The sequence below is a fragment of the Penicillium griseofulvum genome, assembly GCF_001561935.1.
Source record: "Penicillium griseofulvum strain PG3 chromosome Unknown contig_80, whole genome shotgun sequence".
NCBI lineage: Eukaryota > Fungi > Ascomycota > Eurotiomycetes > Eurotiales > Aspergillaceae > Penicillium > Penicillium griseofulvum.
In genome coordinates, this window is record NW_024467471.1 from 683470 (window position 1) to 702674 (window position 19205).

General features: G+C 49.5%; 6 protein-coding genes across 6 annotated transcripts; 3 read left to right on the forward strand and 3 right to left on the reverse strand.

Annotated features, from left to right (window-relative positions):
* Positions 1-3: 3 nt before the first annotated feature.
* PGRI_012910 (CE1 family esterase) lies at positions 4-1116 on the reverse strand (the record flags this gene model as incomplete). The annotated part of the gene is made up of 1 exon (XM_040789004.1): positions 4-1116. One exon carries the CDS (start codon positions 1114-1116, stop codon positions 4-6), a length of 1113 nt encoding a protein of 370 aa, XP_040645957.1.
* A 685-nt stretch (positions 1117-1801) lies between these two features.
* PGRI_012920 (U1A/U2B'/SNF family RNA-binding protein) lies at positions 1802-2755 on the forward strand (the record flags this gene model as incomplete). The annotated part of the gene is made up of 4 exons (XM_040789005.1): positions 1802-1842; positions 1897-1903; positions 1985-2291; positions 2361-2755. 4 exons carry the CDS (start codon positions 1802-1804, stop codon positions 2753-2755), a joined length of 750 nt encoding a protein of 249 aa, XP_040645958.1.
* Positions 2756-3045: 290 nt separating this feature from the next.
* Positions 3046-4254, reverse strand: PGRI_012930 (H(+)-transporting V1 sector ATPase subunit D; the record flags this gene model as incomplete). Its single annotated transcript, XM_040789006.1, has 7 exons — positions 3046-3385; positions 3444-3453; positions 3511-3559; positions 3613-3938; positions 3998-4008; positions 4072-4184; positions 4240-4254. 7 exons carry the CDS (start codon positions 4252-4254, stop codon positions 3046-3048), a joined length of 864 nt encoding a protein of 287 aa, XP_040645959.1.
* A 298-nt stretch (positions 4255-4552) lies between these two features.
* Positions 4553-7269, forward strand: PGRI_012940 (mRNA splicing protein SYF1; the record flags this gene model as incomplete). The annotated part of the gene is made up of 5 exons (XM_040789007.1): positions 4553-4594; positions 4652-4768; positions 4833-4886; positions 4943-6954; positions 7008-7269. The coding sequence occupies 5 exons, from the start codon at positions 4553-4555 to the stop codon at positions 7267-7269; spliced, it is 2487 nt and encodes an 828-aa protein (XP_040645960.1).
* A 676-nt stretch (positions 7270-7945) lies between these two features.
* Positions 7946-13039, reverse strand: PGRI_012950 (SEC7-like, alpha orthogonal bundle; the record flags this gene model as incomplete). Its single annotated transcript, XM_040789008.1, has 5 exons — positions 7946-8302; positions 8377-8920; positions 8973-9361; positions 9424-9769; positions 9825-13039. 5 exons carry the CDS (start codon positions 13037-13039, stop codon positions 7946-7948), a joined length of 4851 nt encoding a protein of 1616 aa, XP_040645961.1.
* A 1266-nt stretch (positions 13040-14305) lies between these two features.
* Positions 14306-19180, forward strand: PGRI_012960 (putative Rho guanyl nucleotide exchange factor; the record flags this gene model as incomplete). The annotated part of the gene is made up of 3 exons (XM_040789009.1): positions 14306-16526; positions 16584-18559; positions 18611-19180. 3 exons carry the CDS (start codon positions 14306-14308, stop codon positions 19178-19180), a joined length of 4767 nt encoding a protein of 1588 aa, XP_040645962.1.
* Positions 19181-19205: the final 25 nt, after the last annotated feature.

The window sequence follows — 19205 nt, forward strand, 5'->3', positions numbered from 1 at the left end:
GACTTACAGATGCATCGAATTGATAAGAACAGCTGCAAAGATAAGATACAAAGCATGGATGGACATGGGGTGTAAAATCTTTGGGCTGTGGTTCCCATGGAATGTGCCATTAGTACTAGTGGGACCTGGTGCGCCAGTACTTGTTGTGCTAGGCATGTCCGAGTGATCCCCCTTGAAGAAGTCAAAGATGTACTGAGTAGCATTGAACTCCGACTTGCCCAAGGGACACTGTGCGGCAAGTCGGTCATAGTCATCATTGCCAACGGTGCTTGGCCAGCAATGGCCATTTTTAGCCTCGCGATAATGCTGAACAATACCTTTCTTCCCGTCACAGTCCCAAGAAGCATGATTCACAGGCGGCTTTTCGAAGATAGTCTCATTCGTAGTCCACTTGGCATGGTCCCCGCATCCATTTCGAGCCGCCCAACCCTGAAGAACATCAATGACAGCCAGCTTGGGAATATCCTCATCGTCACCATCGATAGGCGCCGTCGTATCCACAGTGCCATGGATCTCCAAGAAAGGATATCCCCCGTCCCGCTTAGCGGGGGCACACGGCCCCACACCCGGAATATCGTCTGTATTATACCAGGCGCCGCTGACAGCCGCAAAGGCCGCAAACCGGCTTCCAACAGTCGCGTTACAGGCAATGACGCCAGTGAAACCACCGCCATTCGACTTTCCTGTCGCGTACACTTTGCTTGTGTCGACGCAGAGGGACTCTTCCACGTGCGTGAGCAGATCATTGGTGAAGTCTAGATCGTTGGGACGCGACGTCTTTGCATACGGGTTGGACAGCCAGAACCCATTTTTGCTGTCTGGGTAGACGGCAATTCCGTCGGGGTTGAATTCGGGGTTTGAGAATTGGGATAGTTGCTCTTGATCTAGCATGTTGCGCGACGCTCCATGGAAGGAGAAGTATACCGGTGTTGGCTTGTTCTTGTCATAGTTGGCCGGGATGTACAATCTGTATCGCCGGTCTGAGTTTGGGAGGGTAAGGCTCTCGCTTGATCCTGCTTCTGGGAACTTGGCAGGTATGTCTTTGCCGCAGCCTGGTGTGTTGGCTGTGCTTATACTCGTGAGAGCGGCGAGAGATAGTAGTGTTGTGAGATGCATTTTGTTGGGGATGCCCAGGTGGGCAGCTAGCTTCTAGGGGAATACATAGACATATTGAGGGATTTAAGAGGTACAACTCTGCAGAACTTTTGACAAGGGGGTGTTTGAGGTCTCATGTAGGTCTCATATGTAGGGTGTGAGTAAGGCACCCGCCAAGAATTTCTTATCTTACCCGTGCAAGTCTTCTAAACCCTCCATTCGGCCCATGTGCACTCAGTCACTTCCCGAGGTTTCAGAACGGGCCGGGGGATCTACATAGGTAATTAAAGATACTCCGTACGGAGTATACCTGTCAAAATTTGAATAAATTAGAGTGGAATCATAATAATTATGTTATAGAGTAATTTTAACTCGATTAGGAATATTTATAAAAAAAAAATCAAGGAAGAGAAGAAAATGAAAAAAGATATAAAAAATAAAAAAATAAAAAAAAGAAGTGCATCATCCGTGAATCGAACACGGGCCTCGTCGATGGCAACGACGAATTCTACCACTAGACCAATGATGCTAGTTCATGTAATATGGCACATTATTAGGCATTATAGCTCAAAACTATCCCCAATTTCATTTCCTCTTTCCTCCGCCTCCAGTCATCCAGAAGCTCGACCTCGTCCGATCTCTAGAGCTCCACAATCATCCAGAAGCTCGAGCTCGCCCGGTCTCTAGAGCTCCAACAGTCGCAAACATGGCAGCCGTCTCCGCAGCTGGCATTCCTCCAAATGCGACGTGAGTACAAACTATATCTGAATAATTGATCAACATGCTAACAAGTCCTTACAGAGTTTATGTACGCTTGTCCCTCCCCCTCTATCATAACACCACTCCGCTCCCGCATTACCGTACTGACGAATTCCTTTGCACTGATTAGGTTAAGAATTTAAACGAACGAATCAAGATTGACCAGTTGAAGCAGGCCCTGGAGGAGATCTTCTCCGAATATGGCACTATCCTAGAGGTCGTCGCAAAGACCAACCTCAAAGCTAAAGGCCAAGCCTTTATCGTCTTTGACAACGTCGACTCTGCTACCCGCGCTATTGAGGATATCAATGGCTTCGAGCTCTTTGAGAAGCCTATGGTGTTGGATTACGCTAAGACACGCAGTGATGCAACAGTCAAGCGGGAGGGCGGCAGTGACGAGTTTGAAGCTCACAAGCGGAGACGCCTAGCTGAGAAAGGTACGCTGAACAGATACTGGCACGCTATATGCAAAGACTTAATTTATGCTAACAATGGTTGTTTTACAGAGCGCAAGCAAGCCCACGAGGCCCTCGAAGCACAGAAGAAACTCAAGCGTCCTGCCGCACCCGTCGATGCCGCACGCCCAGCCAAGACCACCAAGGGTGCTGGTCTCAAGCCCACTGCCGCTCCTACGACCGCTGTCATTCCGGACGAGTATCTACCACCCAATAAGATTCTGTTCTTGCGGGACCTCCCCGAGGATGCGACCCAAGAAGATCTGTCTGCTACCTTTGGCCGGTTTGAGGGATTCCAGGAAGTCAGGTTGGTACCAGGGCGTAAGGGAATTGCATTCGTGGAGTACGAGACTGAAGCTGGAGCTATCAGCGCAAAGGAGGCTACCTCGGGCATGCCCATGGGCGACCAGGGCAAGGCGATCCGCGTTACTTACCAGCGACAGTAGTCGTGGGTGGTTCATTGCATCCTACAAAATATCCCGGTTCTCGTTCTTTCTGGCGTTTCGGATGGTCTTATCTCAAGTACATTTGTGTTAGCAATACGGAGAGCTTTATCACCGTTCTATGACTGTCGCAATGCATCAAGATTGCGTATTACATGAAGTTCAATATTTCCCGAAGTAGATGAAACGAGCCACATGGCTAAACCAAATATGAGCATACAAAGTGGTAATGTGACGGCCAAAAAAGAGGGTGCTAACAAGAAAAGTGTATCAATACGAAACAAAATAGCAGTCTAGAAAATGACATCGTTGTCTTCCTGCTCGCCCAGAACATCTGCCGGCTCTTCTTCTTGCACTAAGGTAGCAGTAGCAGAAGGTACCTTGGGGGCTTCGGCTTGCTCTGCTTGCTCTGCTGCTGCCTTTTGCCGGGCTGCGAGGATCTCAGCATCCGCGGCAGCAACATCTCTCTGCTTCTTGCCTGAAACCTTCTTCAGGCGGTAGAATTCCTCTCGGTCGAGCTCGTCGAGTTCGGAGTTGATGTCTTCGGAAGGGTTAGCATATACAATGGACACTCGAAGTAGGCGGTACAAACATTTGATAGTGTTCTCGGTTCGAGGAATGATAACATGCTCACTGTTGAAAATATGTTAGTATACCGAGCAGGGACCGAATTCAAGAGTTCTGATCTTACATCGCATTTACTATATCACGCATGTTAGTTACCAGCCATAAGCACAATCCATGAGTAAATGACTTACCTCTTCGGTTGACAACCTTGATCACCTCATCCAGAATCAAGAAGGCAGTCTGGCACAGTTGGTGAGCAATATCCCAATCCACTGCATAGGTATCATGCATACCTGTAAGCTCGCCAGTTCCACCAATGTCTCCACAGCCCGTGCATATGTCTCACGGCAGCGTTGGATCTGCTGTCCTCCCTTTCCTAGACCGGTCAGACCGAAGTCATTGACGCCCTCCTGTGTATAGCTTTCGAATGTAGGTAAAAGAACACCGGAAACATTCTCTTGCTTGGCTCGCACGCGGAAACGGGCCTGCTTGGCGGACTCCTGGATCTGATAGCCGATATCTCCGCCGACTGCGTAGCTCACTTCGGCCAGCGAGAAAGCAGCAATCTGCATGACCCGACCCATCTTTTGTTTCGCCTCATCGATGCGGCGTGTGATGTCTGTCGAAGTATGATTAGCGCCTCGATAAGGTGGGGAACGGGAATGTGTCGCATCATACCTCGGAAACGTCTGTTGAACAGGATAGAGGGTTAGCGTATACTCTAAGAAGCAACAAAGGTACAGGAATCTTACTTTGTTAGAGCTTCACTCTTTCTCTTTAGTAAACTATGGCCAATCTCCGCTCCCTTCAGCTTGTTCTTCATCAACCCCAATGATTGGCGAGTTGGAAATACTGCCTCTCGGCCCTGAACAGAGGTCAGATGAAGTCAATATAAGCGCTCAGTTCCATCATAAACTTACCACAGCGCCTGACATGACTGCAGCAGGACAAAAGTCACAATATAGTCCTTGTTGTTCAGCTAGAGCAACGCGGCCACATTGGTATGACGCCGATAAAGCTCCACCGCCCACCTGATATAGATCACGTGATGCAATCAGAGTGGGAACCTCATCCGTCAACAGATTTGGCTTCAAACGCGCACGCCAGCAGCCTCTTGTTTATGCAATTTTCCTTTATGCTGACACGTTGATCGTGTAATTGGATTTCGCTCGACTGAGTGGCGCAATGCCAGGGACGCTTTTGCCCCCGAGATCCCACCGGCAGCACGCAGAGATGGATCGACCATCTGCGTCCCGGCCGGACCTCTACTTGATTGTAAGTTTGACCCATTGGACCAGTTGAACTTGAGGCTTACTTGGATTTCATCGCTAGACTGATCAAGACATTATCTACGAACAAGATCTGCTTCGCGACGCTAGTAGTGTCAAGCCATGGCTTGCCTATATCGAATTTAAACAGCAAAATGGCACGCTCTATGAGCAAGCATTTGTATGTCATCACCCACCACAACCCGGTCGCAAAGGATCACCACTAATTGAATGGCTTTTATTAGGTCATGGAGCGCGCTTGCAAGCAATTACCGCGTTCCTACAAGCTCTGGAAGATGGTAAGTGACTTTTTTTTAACAACTGCCAAGGCTCTGCATATACTGACTTGCCCTAGTATCTGGAGTTCCGAACGAAGCATTTGAAGGGCCGCAATCCCATGGTATATCGCGCCGAATACCAGAAAGTGAACGCACTCTTCGAACGAGCCCTCATCCTTCTGAACAAGATGCCGCGCATCTGGGAAATGTACCTCTCCTTCCTGCTCCAGCAGCCCATGGTAACCCAGACTCGACGGACCTTCGACCGTTCCCTTCGCGCTCTGCCGATCACACAGCACAACCGAATCTGGAGACTGTACAAAGGCTTCGCTCGATCCGCTTCCGGGCAGACCGCCATCAAGATCTTTGCTCGGTATATGCAAATCCACCCCGAGAACATCGAGGACTACATTGAGCTTCTTGTTGAAATGGGTGAATATACGGAGGCCGTGAAGAAATTCATGGATATCCTCGACGACCCGCGATTCAAATCCAAAAATGGCAAGGGTCCATTCCAGTTATGGTCCGAAATGGTTGACCTACTAGTCTCCAAGGCCAAGAAGATTGAGACCGGCCCTCAGGTCGGAATTGATGTGGACGCCATTCTCCGAAGTGGTATCGAGCGCTTTGCGGACCAGAGAGGCAAGCTGTGGGCTGGATTGGCTACGTACTGGATCACTAAGGGCAACTTTGAGAAGGCGCGGGATGTCTTTGAGGAAGGAATCACTACTGTCATGACTGTTCGTGATTTCACTCTCATCTTCGACTCCTATGTCGAGTTTGAGGAGTCTGTCATTGGAAGTTTGATGGAAAGCGCAGCTGCCCGCTCTGACAAGGGCAAAGCCGACGAGGATGCGGACTTTGATCTCGACCTCCGGATGCTGCGCTTCGAGCAGCTGATGGACCGCAGACCATTTTTGGTGAACGATGTACTCCTACGGCAGAACCCTCACAACGTCATCGAATGGGAAAAGAGAGTGGCACTCTGGGGCGATAACAAGGAAGAAGCTGTCCGCACCTACACAGATGCCATTGCTGCAATCAATCCCAAGAAAGCGCTTGGTAAATTCTCCGAACTTTGGGTCAATTATGCTAGGCTTTATGAGAATGGCGGGGACTTGGATACCGCAAGAGTCATTTTCGACAAGGCTGTCAAAGTTCCATTCAAGTCTGTAGCTGAACTGGCAGAGACCTGGTGTGAATGGGCCGAAATGGAGCTCCGCGCTGAGAATTTCGACAAAGCAGTCAATATTATGGCGAAGGCGACACAAGCACCTAAGAAATCGACGGTCGACTACTTCGACGAGACACTGTCTCCACAGCAAAGAATCCACAAAAGTTGGAAGTTGTGGAGTTTCTATGTTGATCTCGTTGAGAGTGTTTCGTCTCTGGATGAGACCAAAAAGGTCTACGAGCGGATTTTCGAACTTCGCATCGCCACACCCCAAACTGTCGTCAACTATGCCAATCTCTTGGAAGAAAACAAGTACTTTGAAGAGTCTTTCAAGGTATACGAGCGGGGCTTGGATCTTTTCATGTATCCAGTTGCATTTGAACTTTGGAACTTGTACTTGACCAAGGCCGTGGACCGACAGATCGGCATTGAGCGACTCCGAGACTTGTTTGAGCAAGCCTTGGAGGATTGTCCTCCCAAGTTTGCCAAGTCTCTTTACCTGATGTACGGCAACTTAGAAGAAGAGCGCGGTCTGGCACGACACGCGATGCGGATCTACGAGCGTGCAACTCGGGCAGTGTCTGATGAGGACCGCTTCGAGATGTTCGAATTCTACATCACCAAGTCAGCCTCCAACTTCGGTCTCACCTCTACCAGACCAATCTACGAGCGCGCCATTGCCGCGTTGCCGGACCAAGAGGCCAAAGAAATGTGTCTCAAATTCGCCGAGATGGAGCGACGACTTGGCGAGATCGACCGTGCTCGCGCAATCTATGGCCACGCATCTCAATTCTGCGATCCCCGGACAAACGCTCCCTTCTGGGAGAAGTGGGAATCGTTTGAAGTTAACCACGGAAATGACGATACTTTCAGCGAGATGATTCGTATCAAGCGAAGTGTTCAAGCTCAATACAAGTATGTAACCCTCACCATAAAACTGAAGACACATTTTCTAACGATATCTACAGTACCGACGTCAACTTCATTGCTTCGCAGGCCATTGCAAGGAGCCAACAGCAACTTGGGACAGGCGGACAAGGCGAAGGCGACGAGGACCAACGACGCGCAGACGCCATGGCGGAATTGGAGCGTCAAGCTCGTGCCCCAGTTGGCTTCGTGGCTGCCAGCAGCGGTCCGGAGGGGGGTAACCGCCCTCCGCCTACCGGCCAAGTTCCGGCTACTGCCGAAGCCAACCCCGACGCCATTGATCTGGACATGGATGATGAATAGAGGGAGAAGTTGATATGGGGTATTTTTTTCAAGAGAAAGGGAACCTTTTATGAAGTTTTATTTTTGGCTGATTTTTTTTGGCTGACTCGTCCTCCTATCTCTTTGTTCTTTCTACGTCTCATCTCCGAATTGTATGTTGTATACTTGATATCTTTACGCATTCTAGTATGAGTGTTTGCGATTGATTGCCATAGTTACCTTTTCTCTGCTACCACACAGCACACTGCATCTCAAATTATGATTTCTTTTCCCGTTTGTTAACCCAAACGGCTTTTGGCCTCCAATGATTTTCTCATTTTAGTATCTTTGTCTTGGGATACCAGATTCAACGTGGCGTTCTAGTGTATCTGTATGTGTTTAGATTGCCCAAAGGAATATACACCTGTGTCGCAACTTGTGTAGCTTGATATGTTGTAACTACGAATGGCAATTCGATTAGCAAATTCCAAGTAAACCTTAGGTTGATATGAAACCAGCCTTGACATTCGCATATCATAGGTACAAAACAGAAACATGGGTAGTCTTTTAGCAAGCAGCGCCGTCAAATCAAGCTATATCTACATGCGGAACATAGATCCCGGCGCTATTCTAAGGTAAAACACGAAAAGGGTAGGGGAGTCAAGAGATTAAGAAAGATACATCATACATCCACGGAAATGAAAAGGCTCGACACTCCTTACGAGGTACTTTCCCCTGCCTCTTGAGATTGACTCTCGGCATTGGCAGCATCCTTTGTTTCTTCGCTGTCCTGTCGGGGCGCAGTCTCTTCGCTTTTCTGTTCTGCCTCGGTGACCGTCTCTGTCTGACGGGGCTCCTCGGGGGAGGAGACGGCAGAGTGCTGAGGAGACTTTTCGGGCTCGTTGGAAACATCGGGGAAGATCTCCGAGAAGAGATCGGGCAAGAAACGGCCAAGGCGTTTGCGGGTTTCGACCCAGATTTCCTCCTTGCTTGGGTCTTGGGATGGGGACACGAGGTATCCTCCATCGGCCATGACTAGGAGGATATTCTTCAAGCTTTCGGGGACTGCTTCTGCCTAAATTGAGAAAGAAATGTTAGATGCGAGTGATCTTGAGATACTTGAGTCTTCGAGTGGGATAATCAACTTACCAGGCTATCACCCTGGCCACTGTTCATCATGCGGTCCAGGATGTCCAGGATCCTGAGCCAGAGAGGGAGCATGCCCGCCCGGTTAGGAAGCTGGTCAAGGAAGCGCAGGAAGATCTTGCAGACCAAGGTTGCGGCTTGGAATCGGGTCTCGCTCATGCCAACAGGGTCGGAGTGGTAGACCTCTGGCTTCAAAAGAAGTAGGACGAGCGGGAATAGGACTTCATCGAAGATACTGGTCCACTCCTTGTCGTCGCTTGAGATCAGTTCAGCGGATAGGAGACATCGCTGCAGTGTGGAAATAGCATGGTGTCGGATATCCCGGCACGGGTTGATGCATTGACCGGTCAAGGACTGGAAAATAGGAGACCAGTAGGCGGCCCAGGCTAGAAATTCACATATTAGAAACTCGCTGCCATAATCAGAGATTTGGTCGTTACCTTCGTTCTCCTCGAGGTGAGATTGTTTGATAAGAGCTGGGACTCGTCCAGTCAGATGATATACCAGGCCGATTGCCTTAATACCGCGAGTCACAATTTGGTTCTCACTAAGAGGAAACATAAGTATAAACACCAAAGCTAGTTGCATGGTACCCTTACCTTGACTTGGATTGTTTGACCCCCTTATTCCGACGGGCCTGAGCATCCCTGTGTCGTTCTTCAATAGATCCCACACTCCCAGCGCTGACGAAGTCGTTGGCCAGGCTGACTACGAACTCATAGTTGTCGGCTGTGATGATATCGGGCATTGACTCAACAATGCTCTGTAGAAGATCAAAGACAAGAGAAGCAACTGCCTCGTGTTGGTGAAGTCTTTGCAAGATTGACCAGAAATCCGGAGAAATTGTGATCTCGTTTCGTAGACGGCCTGTATGAGCAATGCACCTGGCAAGACCCTTGACGGTGGCCACAGCCACGGTTTCCAAGATATCCTGATCGAATCCAGAAATAGCGTGAAGCACAACAGGTACCCGCATGAAGTGTTGGTCCTAGGGTAGTATCAGTACAGACTCGGGGATATCAAAACCGCAGGGTAAAGGAGAATACATACATGGCTTAGTCGCAAGAGATTTAGGAGGTAAGAAACCACGCGAGACACAGTTAGCGGATGGAGGTTCTTCGCATCGCGCACCAATGTTTGAAGAGTTGTTGCCAGATTTTCACCAAGGACCTCCAGGGTCTTTTCGTCACGAAGAGTGAGCACCGTCGCCAATTCCAAAACAAAGATCATTGAAGGATCATATTTGGGTTGGTTAGGATCAACTCTGCTATTAGCAGCCCTTGACGTTGGTGTATGGCGTTCGGGTTTTACGACAATGACTGCAGGTGTGTTCTCCTCGGGAAGTAGGGATAGCAAAGCCTCCACGAGCACCTCCAATGATGACAAGGGGAGAGATCTGTGCGAAGTCAGCATAATGGCCACAAACCATTCAATGAAACATCTTTACTGACTTGATATTTGTTAAGATTTCGGAAATTGAGCACGCAGTCACACAATCCACTGTGCAAAGTGTGTTATCAAGTTCTTCATCAGAAGGTTCAGGGGGATCATCCGCCGCATAACTTGAGAGGTAATATGTGAATGCAGACAAAATTCCGGTGTCATTGTTGCGTCCATCCCGATCAACCACCTGTGATGGAGGCTGTAGCGGAATTGGAGAGATTTCAAGTTCGGAGGTGAGTTCAGGATCAAATGGCGGAATAAGAGAGTTGATGAACAAGTTACTCAAGATCCGGACGATGTACTCCCAGCCTTGGTTGACAGTTGCCTCGTTCGTTGAGAGGACTCGGAAAAGCACCACAGTTGCCAGTTGTGCTCTGAAATCTCGGCCAAATTTGACGGCTAGCTCGCTTACCATCACGCTCTTCTGGCCTACCTGGACCTCTGTGTTGAGCGTTGTGCTTGGAGGGTTGCTAGTAGCCAAAGTGCTGATCGATGCAAGGGAGAAAACGATACGGTCAAACGCCTCAGTCAAGCCATAGCGGGCAGCGATCTGCGCGCACTGGTCGAAGCCATTGACCACACGAGAATACACGGCATCATCCGACGCAGACATGAAGACATATGAAAGGGTCGCAATCACTGGTTTCCACGTAGCGGCAAACATTTCGGCATCATACATGTTGGTCTCTCCAACTACGACATCGCCGGCAGATGAGGACTTCAGCAATAGTTCCTTCCAAGCATAGTCAAACGCATGCTTGTTTTCGTGTTCATCGGGCAAGATGATTTCGTTTGTCTTGATAGAATCGTAGATGTCCTGCAAGAATTCCTCCGCGAAGTCTCCACCTCCGTTTACACCTCGCAAGTTCCTTGCGAATGAAGCGCAAGTCATACGGTTTTGTGGCTTCACGTTGCGGTTGTAGAGGTCGGTGTTGAGCATGATTATGGCGTAGGTCAAAACATACAGAGCATCTTTATCGGCGATGGCATCCGGATTCACCTTTTCCATGTAATGTTCCGAAAAAATGGTCACAATTCGCTCGATAAGCGGTGATTCTCCGGGTAAACGGAATGAACTCAGCAGTTCCCGGAGGGCTTCCACTGCATTGCGCCCTGAGAAGTCAAGGAGGTCCACAAATGCGCCTAATATCTCCTCATTTCCACGCTTGGAGATATACTCTCCGAGGACTTTCTTCGACAGACGTGTAGTTCCCTTCAAGAAGCGAGCAACCAGAACAGGATTATTCGCATCTTCAATCACACCATGGCCTACAAGGAAGGCAATTCCCTTCTTGGGATCCTCATTGAATATCTGTGCTCCCTTGATAATGAGTTTCTTCGTGTTTCGTTGTTTTTTCAATGTTTCCTGAGGAGGATAGTCTCCTTGGACCGGTTCATCATCCAGACGGTCATGAATGAACTGCACATATCCCAAAAGAGCATCGAGACACAATGGGGGTACATTTGTAGTGCTCCAAGTTGCAGAGTCCGGGAAAGCATTGCGAGACAGCAATCCAATCATATCTTCACACAGATCTGCTCGGTCCACTTCAGAATCATAATTGACGAAAAGCTCGACCATAAAGCTAGGTATGCGTGACAACATGCCAATGCTTTCTACCATTGCCTCCCGGGCTTCGGGCCTTCTCGCTCCACCTTCGAGTCCCAACTTCTGTCGATCTTGAACAGGAACAGGTGTGGCTCTGCCGCTATTGGGCTGGGTAGGCGGCTGTTTCACCAACTTCGGTGATTGGGGAATGCCTTCATATAGCGATGGATCGATCCCGGGTTCTCGCGGTATTTCTACGCGAGGGTGCAGGCAGGCCACTAAATATGAAATATAAAGTTCCTGCTGTAATTTCAAAACAGGCCTACAAGTCGATAACAAGGTACCAGCCACTCTCAACGAGCCAGTCAGAATAGCAATGTGCTCTGACCTCACTAGCTGGAAGAGATATCGACAAAGATCGTCTTTAGCCAGGGCAGCCAGACTAGGATGCCGAGCGATGGATGGGCCTGCTACCTCCAAAGCGACATCGATAATTCGGAGTGCCATCACGCGCATGGCGTCGGTATGTTGTCGGTTATGAGGGTCCAACAGGTCGATCAAGACACGGAATAGTTCCCTGATGGATGGTAAGGAATAGGGCTGAAGCTCGGTTTCGGAGTCATCATGCGGGCTCGGTGGTTCTGCTGCTGCGATGCCGTTTGCTGCCTGCTCGGGTGATCCCTCTCGACTGGTACTGTTCCGTTCTGCGGCCGCTGTGTCTGCGCTGATGGCTGACAGGTGCTGCGATGTGACGGTGTCCCCATTGACTGACGGGTCCATCTTCAGGTGCGATGGCGGATCCTTCTTTGTATCTTCTCCCGCAAATGGATCTGGCCCTGCGGGCACTTCTTGGTCAAGATGCGACAGACGCATGAAGATTACCTGGCACATTTTCACCATTGCCATTTCGGCGGACCTCCGGAGTACCTCTGACAGACGACCCTGACAGCACATGCTCAACCCGGTTTCCATCATCTCGCAAACGCTCTCGTCGCCCAAAAGTTCACCTTCAGGTCGTGAAAGTATACCTTCCATCAACTTCAGAATTCGCAACAGGACTATCTCGTCCGCCGACGAGTCGCTAGCTTCGAATCGGCAGTGTGTAATAGCGGCTGAAAGCAGCTGCATCGCTAATGGGAGCCGCGGAGAATTCGGATTGATGATATTGTACGAGAGGAACTTGGTAATGGAGACCAAGGCGATAGAGGTAATTGCGGCGGAGGTCGAGGAGGAGCGAACGACCTGTAGGAATGGATGTAGTAAAGCTGGGGTATCAAAAGTTCGGATGTCTTTGCAATCTTTCAGATCACTCCGCAGCCGGGTAAATGCCGATATCAATGGGTTGTCCTGCATGCTCTTCCCCTTCTTCCCTCGCAGACCCCACCGACTGGCCAATACATGATCTTCATCGGGGCGAGGTGTCGATGGACCTGTTCTGCGTGGACCTGGGCTCGAGGGGGCAGAGTTATCCCGCTCATAGACACGGGAGGCTCCATTGCCTCCTAGGATGGCGGAGACTGAGGAATGAGCCCAGCGGGCATGCTTGCGCATGGACGAGGTGACGGTGATACATTCAGTGGTCACCAAAGCCACTGGGTCGATGGCAATTGAAAGTGTGGATGAGTCCATGGTGGGATCGAGCATCATAAAAGATGCTCGCTGTTGTGACACCATTTTGGAGGTCGGAACAAAACAGCTGGTCTCTTGTTCATCATACTGCTGCTTGCCTTATCGAGCTTAGCGTCTTCCCCGCCCATTCACCGCCTACAAACAGGGGCTGTATTTAAATTACCAGAAAAACTGTATTAAGCTATTTTTATTGGATAAGGATATGTACTGATGCTGTATTATTGTATGATCTGGTATTGGGCTGCCATGGATTCCAAATGTTTGATTTCACCTTTGTTGACCTCGGGATATCGCAAGTTCAACCTCATATGAGTCAATACATATATGTATTTGTCCAGATGATCAAAATCATAAGTTTAGAAAGGGGAAAATGCAATAAGAAGCTAAACATGCATGAATTTCATGGACATTTTTAACCCGGCGATCATCGATATAGTGGCTGATATATTTTCCGAGTAAACAAAGATAGAATTTCCGGATTTGACCACATTTGTGATAACATATAATGGCATTATGCCTCAGACAGATAGATCTATACATTTTTTAAAATCTGTTCTTACAATATATATAATGAAATTTATATAGGTATATCATTAAGCTCGTGTACAATTGAATCTATAGCAATCAAAGTGCAATAAACCCCATATATTCGGCGAATCATGCAGATGTGACCTGTCAGACTAGTCCTTGCAGCAGTTGGGGATTGCAACGATAGCAACGGTGTTGATATCGTTGTCCGGACAAAGAGTAGACAAATATTAAAAACAAGAGAATAAGACAAGTTGAAAAGAATGTGATTCCTACAAGGCAACCGGAGTATATCTCTTCAAAGTCATTCTTTTACTATTCTTAGCGCTAGCGGTCTATCGGGCTATCGCGATATCAACCCACCGCTTCTCTCTCCCCGCCTCAAAACAAACGCCTCCCCTCAATCTTACACTTCCTTTTACTTACCTTTTGTGGATTTTTATTTCTTTTCTTTTTCTTTTTGTTTACCCACGTGTCTACTCTCTGAATCTATGAATTGAGTAGATATCTTCTTCTATGGAGGGGAGCGCGAATGTCGCGATTGCTTTACCAGGATAACACATCCTACATGCGATCTTCAACTGTCTTTCACTAGGAAATTTCCTCTCATTTAATTCCAAACATTTGCGCCCTTGTGTCTCCAGTCACTCGCTACCTTACTACTACATTACTCCTTCGTTCCTTCTACGACAAGCCCCGGCGCATTTCATTTGTTTATCGCGCATAGCGCTTGCTCAACAGCTTCTCCCATTTCGTACTTGCGTCGCAAGAGCATCATTCATTATGGCGACCATCGCACCTCCCCCCGCAGCCCCTACACTGGCAGACCTGCCCCTCGAACAACTCAGCCTCTATCATGTCGTCGACTCTTGTCTATCATCCATCTTCGTCTTCTACGGCGCAGTCTCCACCGCCAATGCAACTGTGAGCAGTTCTCGCATTCAGGTCCATATATTCACACCTGCCGGATTCCAAAGTTATCCTCGAATTACAGTGTCCCCAGCTGCCCCCGTGTACGCTGCGGTCAACCACCTCCCCCGCGAAAAACAAGGCGATGAGGTGTGTCGAGGACTTGCAGTCAGCATGCTGAGGTATTTTGCTGAGCTGTCTGAGCCGGTTAAACACCGTTTGACTGGGGTGGCGCGGGCTGGAAGACCGGGAGGAAAGGTGCCCAAGATGTTCGATGAGATGCATGCCGCGGATCTTGCCAATCGGATGACAAAGGTGGATGATTCGTTGGAAATTATTCAGGATATTCGGAGCGCATATCAAGAGCGAAAGGTGCCATGGATTGACATCGATGTGGTGCTTCCTACGGGTACTATAAAACCATTCCACCGACGGGAGAGTGCAGGATCAGACCTTGAGGGGAGTCAGAATCCCCAGTACGGTCCATACACACCCCTGATAGAGGCATTAGGAGACCCTATGTTTTTGCCAACATCTCGATTGAAGCGTGCGCCATCTCAGCCGACCAATGTCAGCAAATCGCGGCTGTTCGCAAGAAGTCAGAAAGAAGCCCTTCGTCTCACCATGTGTGAGCTTGTGGACACCGAAGAGCGATATGTTGCCAAACTATATTCTCTTGTCCATGAAGTGGCCGACGAATTTCGACAAAAGGCTGTGAGCAGAGGGCCATCAAGTAACAGCCCTGACGAGGCAGCTTTAGCGGCATTGTTCCCACCATGCTTGAATGAAATTCTGGAGGTCAACCTCGGCTTTCTCGATGTCATTCGACAAGTTCTGGACGAAACAGAGAAAGATGCCATTGCGGATATTGGTCAGGACACGGAGCTCCCTTCTAATCATCGGGGTTTGCCTAGAGATAGAGCAGATCCGCTTGGAGCTGCGGCATTCGCAAAGGCCCTCTTTGAATGGCTACCACAATTCTCACAGCCATACGGAGACTATATGCGAGCACACACAGGTTTTACCCAAACTCTGAATCTGTTCATGAGAGATAAGAATTCTAGCTTCTCGAAGAGAGTATACGAGACGGGAGAGCAGAGGCTGCGCTCTTTGTTGATGGAGCCCGTTCAGCGGCTCCCTAGATACAGTCTCCTGATTGACACCATGACCAGCAATCTCCCCTTGGTTCATCCTGCCGTGCGAACCCTGCTGAAAGCACGAGACATCGTGAAGGATATCTGTGCACTAGATAATAATTCTCCATCAAGCCATGTCCAAAGCCTCCAACGTCTGAAAGAGCTGGTGAACGGATGGCCAGCGAAGACATTCCCTGAAGGTCGGCTGATTACCGCTGTCGACTTCAACGAGATCACCCCTCCCTACCATCTAGACGCACAGTCATCTGGTAGCAGCACAGGGATCATGCTTCTTTATAAGAACTGCCTGGTCCTTCTAGCAAAGTCCGCCGAAAGCCGGGCCACAGCCCGTGGTGTGCTGGCTGATATTGACAATGCAGCCGCTTCAACCAGTGATATTTCCACGTCTTTACCGCGAGCAGAACTCCAGGTTTTGCAGGTACTAGACTTCCATAATGTTCGTTGTATGCAATCCACATGTGGTCGGATTTTGTTTGTTGCGCCAATTTCAGCCAAGTCCATGGAAACAAGCGCCGGAGCGGATCTACTTGCATTGGAATTGGCTGGAACCTATGAAGGAAGAGCCAACCGACTGATCGAAGAAATATCCAAAGCGAAGATTGAGGGTCGCTTTCCCGAGAGCGAAAGAGAAGGAGGCAAATGGACACTACGAAGCCCTCCCACCGGAGCTCCAAGTAACGTGGGAATACTGGCCTGTGTGTGCGAGGAGGGCGAGAGCGCCGCGCTTGACCAGATTCAGTCCTCCCCTATACGAGTTGTGTTTGATACATCCAGGGCGGCCTGCGGTGAAATGTTGAGAGATTCCAATCTGGAGGTAATAATATCAATATCTCCTCCAAATGGGGATCAATACAGACTAGATATCGATTCTGTGGTTGGATCGGCGTCTACGGATTTGATCACCGCGGAGACATTCGTTCCCACTCTTTCACGACGTCGTAAGTGACTCTCCCTTGAAAATTCTGTTTTGTTGCCACTAACATGAAGAAATAAAGTCCAATATTTGCTCTCGCCTCTGCATAGCCCCCGAAACCCAGCATTGACTGACCCGCTGGTTCATTCCAATTTTGAAATCCTTCGTTATATTGCCAGCAGCTTAATCACGCAAGTCAAGTCTTCACGAGGCTTCCGCCCACCTTCGCCAACAAAACTGATCTCAAACCTGTTGGGAGGTAGCCGTGATAACGTTCCCACCCTTAAAGGGCCAGGATCGGCCACTCTTACTGGCGAATTCCCCAAAATGCCCCCGCCAAGAGGCAACCTGTCGAGATCGAACACTTTACCTTCGACCTTCCCTGGGAAAGAAAAAGAGAAGGACAAGGACAAAGAAAAAGAGGAAAGCGGGAATAAAATCTCTGTTGTTGGGACATCTGCCTCCAACGGATTGGACACTCAGTTCGGGTTGCTAGAACAAACATTTGCAGCCTATGTACTTTCTCTACAGTCTCGGAGTGGAAATATCCTAGGTCGGATGCTTAGGGTCAGAGATCATGTTGACCGGGCGCCTGTCAATGAGCTTTACAATATTTTGCTGGAAGACCCAAGCAAAATCCAGGCTGCTGCAGAAGTGCCAGTTGATACACTTTTTGTCGCATTTGAAACCTTCCTTGCCAACGCTTGGAGAAGAAGCATGGGCCCTATATTGAGCTCCTCTTCTCTGAAATGGGTCCAGAGCCAGTTCGACACCATGACGCCCCGTGATTTTGATGAGCAATTCCGGAAATTTGTGACAGATATGAGCCCACAAAATAGACGAGCTCTCGCCGCGATTATTCGACTACTTGCCGAGCTGCTCGACGCATCTGGGAACGATGGAGATCGCGGTGCTTTGACGATGGCATTTGCAGAGGTACTCACCGAAGACGGAAATCCCAGCCACCATGTCTCCCTTTTGGACCGACTGGTTGAAGACTTCGACAACCTCTTTGAAGAATTTCTTCCTGGGGGTACCTCCGTAGAAGGAACACTGACCTGCGATCAATCGAAATCTCATACCAATGCCGGGTCAGTCGGTTCCAACTCTTCCTCTTTCCGGAAACGCTTTGGCTTTGGTATACATAGGGATACCTCGAAGAATGAAGGCGAAAGCAAAGTCGCATCAATTCTACGAACATTGAGCAAAAAGCAAAGCCCAGCCGGTTCAGAGCCCAATACACCTAAGGGCTCTCTCTTGCGTTCCAAGTCGACTGACGTAGATGCTCGTCTTGGGTTCCTACGCCCTACCTCTCGGGATCGTCCTTCATCCCGCGATCGCCCTACATCTCGTGATCGCCCTGCAACTCGCGATCGCCCTATATCCCGCGATCGTCCGTATGGGTTCGCATCTGAGGAACAACTCTCGAGGCCGGGGACCGGCTACGAACAGCCGCCTTCTCTATCTTCCTTCCGAGGATTCTCTGAAGATGTCCTGCCAAGGACTCGCAGAAAGCGAAGGAGCTCTCTTTCGGATTTACGACCACCCACAGCATCCTCGGATGCATCTAGTATCTCCCCCACTCAACAGCTCCGCCCGACAACCCCCTCCAGCCGCCCGCGAGGAGAAGTCGTAACGCCCACTAAACAGTCCAGACCTCAGAGTAGTTACATACCAACATCTCAATCACCCATTCGCAGCCAATCGCCATTGCGCGGTCAATCGCCAATGCGTTCTAAGCCGCCAGCAAAATCCAGTTCACCTACACGATTAGGATCACCCATTCGCCGTCTGTCTCCACCCCGTCCTTCTACGCCGAGCAGGAAGGAAAACATTGATCCCCGGACTCCATACACGGAGCGTGCGACCAAGTCGAGGGGTAGTATGTCAGAGTCGCCAGCAGACGAGTCAAGGAGGCGATCCCACGTGTCAAGCATCCCTCAGCGGACTCCGGGCCTTCGAGAGCGGCCAACCACCAACGTTGCCGACTCCAAGCGACCACAATCTTCATCCTCTGCGCAGAAACCGCAAAAACCACGCATGCAAAGCCCACAAAAGGTTCGTAGCATTGTATTTGTCTCGATAATGACTTTACTGATATTCTTTTAGTTACGTGATCGTGTTCAACTAGAAAAGAAGACCCAGAACACTACTCAATTGGGCCTGAAAGACGAGCTCTCAGAGCTTGGCACTGAATTACGTTCTCTGAAGCTCACGCCGCCAAGGCAATCCAACCCAATGAACCTCGAGTTTGATTTTGACCGTACAGACACTATTCCGTCGTCTACTACCGCCGCATCTCTTGAAGCTCGCATGCGAAAGCTTGAAGCCCGAGTTGAGGCGCTTGCTAAGGAATACAATGGTCGCACAACCGTTCTCGAGCGAGACCTGGAGTCGTCCTTAGTTCTCAGCGAGAAGCGCGTAAAGAAACTGGACGAGCTTTATCGCGAGGCAAGCGCCGAGAACGAGGCTCTCTATGATCGGTTTAATACTGAGCTCAGCAAGATTGCAAAGGATGTGCGATCGGGCCACGCAGAAGACGCCTTGAAGTCCCAACTGGCCAGCGCTCTAGACGAGATCGGTCGAGTGAAGAAAGAAAATTTCCGCTTGAAACGAGAAGTCGGAGGTCTTCGGGCCCAGTCAGCTGCCGTTGCATTGCTCAAAGCGAGCGAGCAATGATCTGATATACATACAGCATCGAGAG